This window comes from Microtus ochrogaster, unplaced genomic scaffold, assembly GCF_000317375.1.
Source record: "Microtus ochrogaster isolate Prairie Vole_2 unplaced genomic scaffold, MicOch1.0 UNK15, whole genome shotgun sequence".
Lineage (NCBI taxonomy): Eukaryota > Metazoa > Chordata > Mammalia > Rodentia > Cricetidae > Microtus > Microtus ochrogaster.
The window spans coordinates 4,827,927-4,829,608 of NW_004949113.1; the positions used below are offsets into that span (position 1 = coordinate 4,827,927).

Here is a 1,682-nt window from a genome sequence, read left to right on the forward strand (position 1 = left end):
GGGCATACATGGAGGCAGAATGTTGTATACATAAGAAATAAATAAATAAATTAAAAAAAAAAAAAAAGACACACAGTAATACAGTGAGCAAAGTGTCCAGGGGATGCAGATGTGTGATTAACTTTAAGGGTAGGTTTCTGGGTAAAATAATGCAATCCTAGTAAATTTTCTTTTGCAGACAATGTCTCTTTAAACCTCAGCTGGTGTTATTACTGCAGACTAAAGTATGAAAAAGGCTTTTGATTCATTATTTTGTGTGTTTGCTGTAAGTTGATTGTCATTATTTTTATTGTAAAACGTTGTTACTTTAGCAGATATTTCTAATACAGCCTTTCTTTTGGGCAAAATAGTTAACATTTTTCTATGAAAGATATCTTAGGTAATACTTTTGAAAGAAATGTTGGTGTTCACATTTATATTTATTGACAAAGGTATATAAAGGTTTACTTTTTTGGCATTTCAAGGATAACCCTATTGGCAACTGGGATGGAAGGTTTGATGGAGTACAACTTTGTAGCTTTGCAAGTGTTGAAAGTACAATTCTTCTGCACATCAATGATATCATTCCAGGTATGTCTCCTTTATGTATTCAGAAGATAGTTTCTAACATGTATTTTGTTATGAGAATGCAAATATATACTAAAGATGGATCTTTTGAAGTTAGCTTTATATTGTAGAATTGTCGTTATATAAACTAACCTTTCTTTTCTCCCGAACCAAGGCAATAAAGGTTATTTCTAAAAGTATATAAGTATAGTGAAGTTTATACATTATCTCTTACATTGTCTTCTCCTAAACATTCTAATAGAGAAAGAAATCCTGTCTTGTAATTGGAAGGTTCAAAAATACAAATAAATGCTGTCTCTTGGAGTAAGAGATGAAGCTAGAAGCTTTTAAAAAAATTGTTTATCTCATCTAAACTCCACAGAGGATTCAGGATTCTTATTAAATGATGGCTGAAGTTCCTTTTTTGTTGTTTTAAATTATTTTTTCATTTATTTTACATCCTGATCTCAGTTTCCCCTCCCTCCTCTCCTCTTGTCCCCCTCCCCCGCCCCTGGCCCTGGTTGCCTTCCCTTTGTTTCTGTTCAGAGAGGGGCAGGCCTCCCATGGGTGTTAGAGTGTGGCATATCAAGTTGAGGTAGGACTAAGCTCCCCCCTTTCTATTAAGACTGGGCAAGGCAACCCAATATGATGAATAGGTTCCCAAAACTTAGCTTAAGAGTTAAGGATCCCACTGTTAGGAGTCCCACAAGTAGATCAAGCTACACAACTGCCACACATATGAAGAGGGCTTGGGTCAGTCCATGCAGGATCCTTCACTATTGGTTCAGAGTCTTGAGCTCCTATGAGCCCAGGTTAGTTGTTTCTGTGGGTTCCTTCCTTTCTTCAACAGGATACTTGGAGTTTGGCCCAGTGCTTGGGTATGGTTCTCTTCATCTGTTTCCATCAGTTACTGGATGAAGACGCTCTAATGACAATTAAGGTAGTCATCAATCTGAATATAAGAGATGTCCAGTTCAGGGACCCTCTCTACTATTGCTAGGAGTCTTTGCTGGGATCATTCTTCTGAATTCCTTGAATTTCCCTGACATGAGGTTTCTTCCTGACCCCGAAGTGCACCCTCATCGAGACAACTCTTTCATCATTCTCTCCCTCCAAGTTCTCTTTGTTTTAAGATG

At 37.2% G+C, this 1,682-nt stretch overlaps 1 protein-coding gene across 1 annotated transcript in view; it reads left to right on the plus strand.

The window, feature by feature from the left end:
• Window positions 1-1,682, plus strand: part of Cyld (CYLD lysine 63 deubiquitinase) — a 41,260-nt gene that overhangs the window by 10,646 nt on the left and 28,932 nt on the right. Inside the window, exon 4 of the mRNA XM_026789180.1 lies at window positions 465-570. Within this exon, the coding sequence (XP_026644981.1) occupies window positions 465-570 (106 nt within the window). The remainder of the gene's footprint in view (window positions 1-464; window positions 571-1,682) is intronic.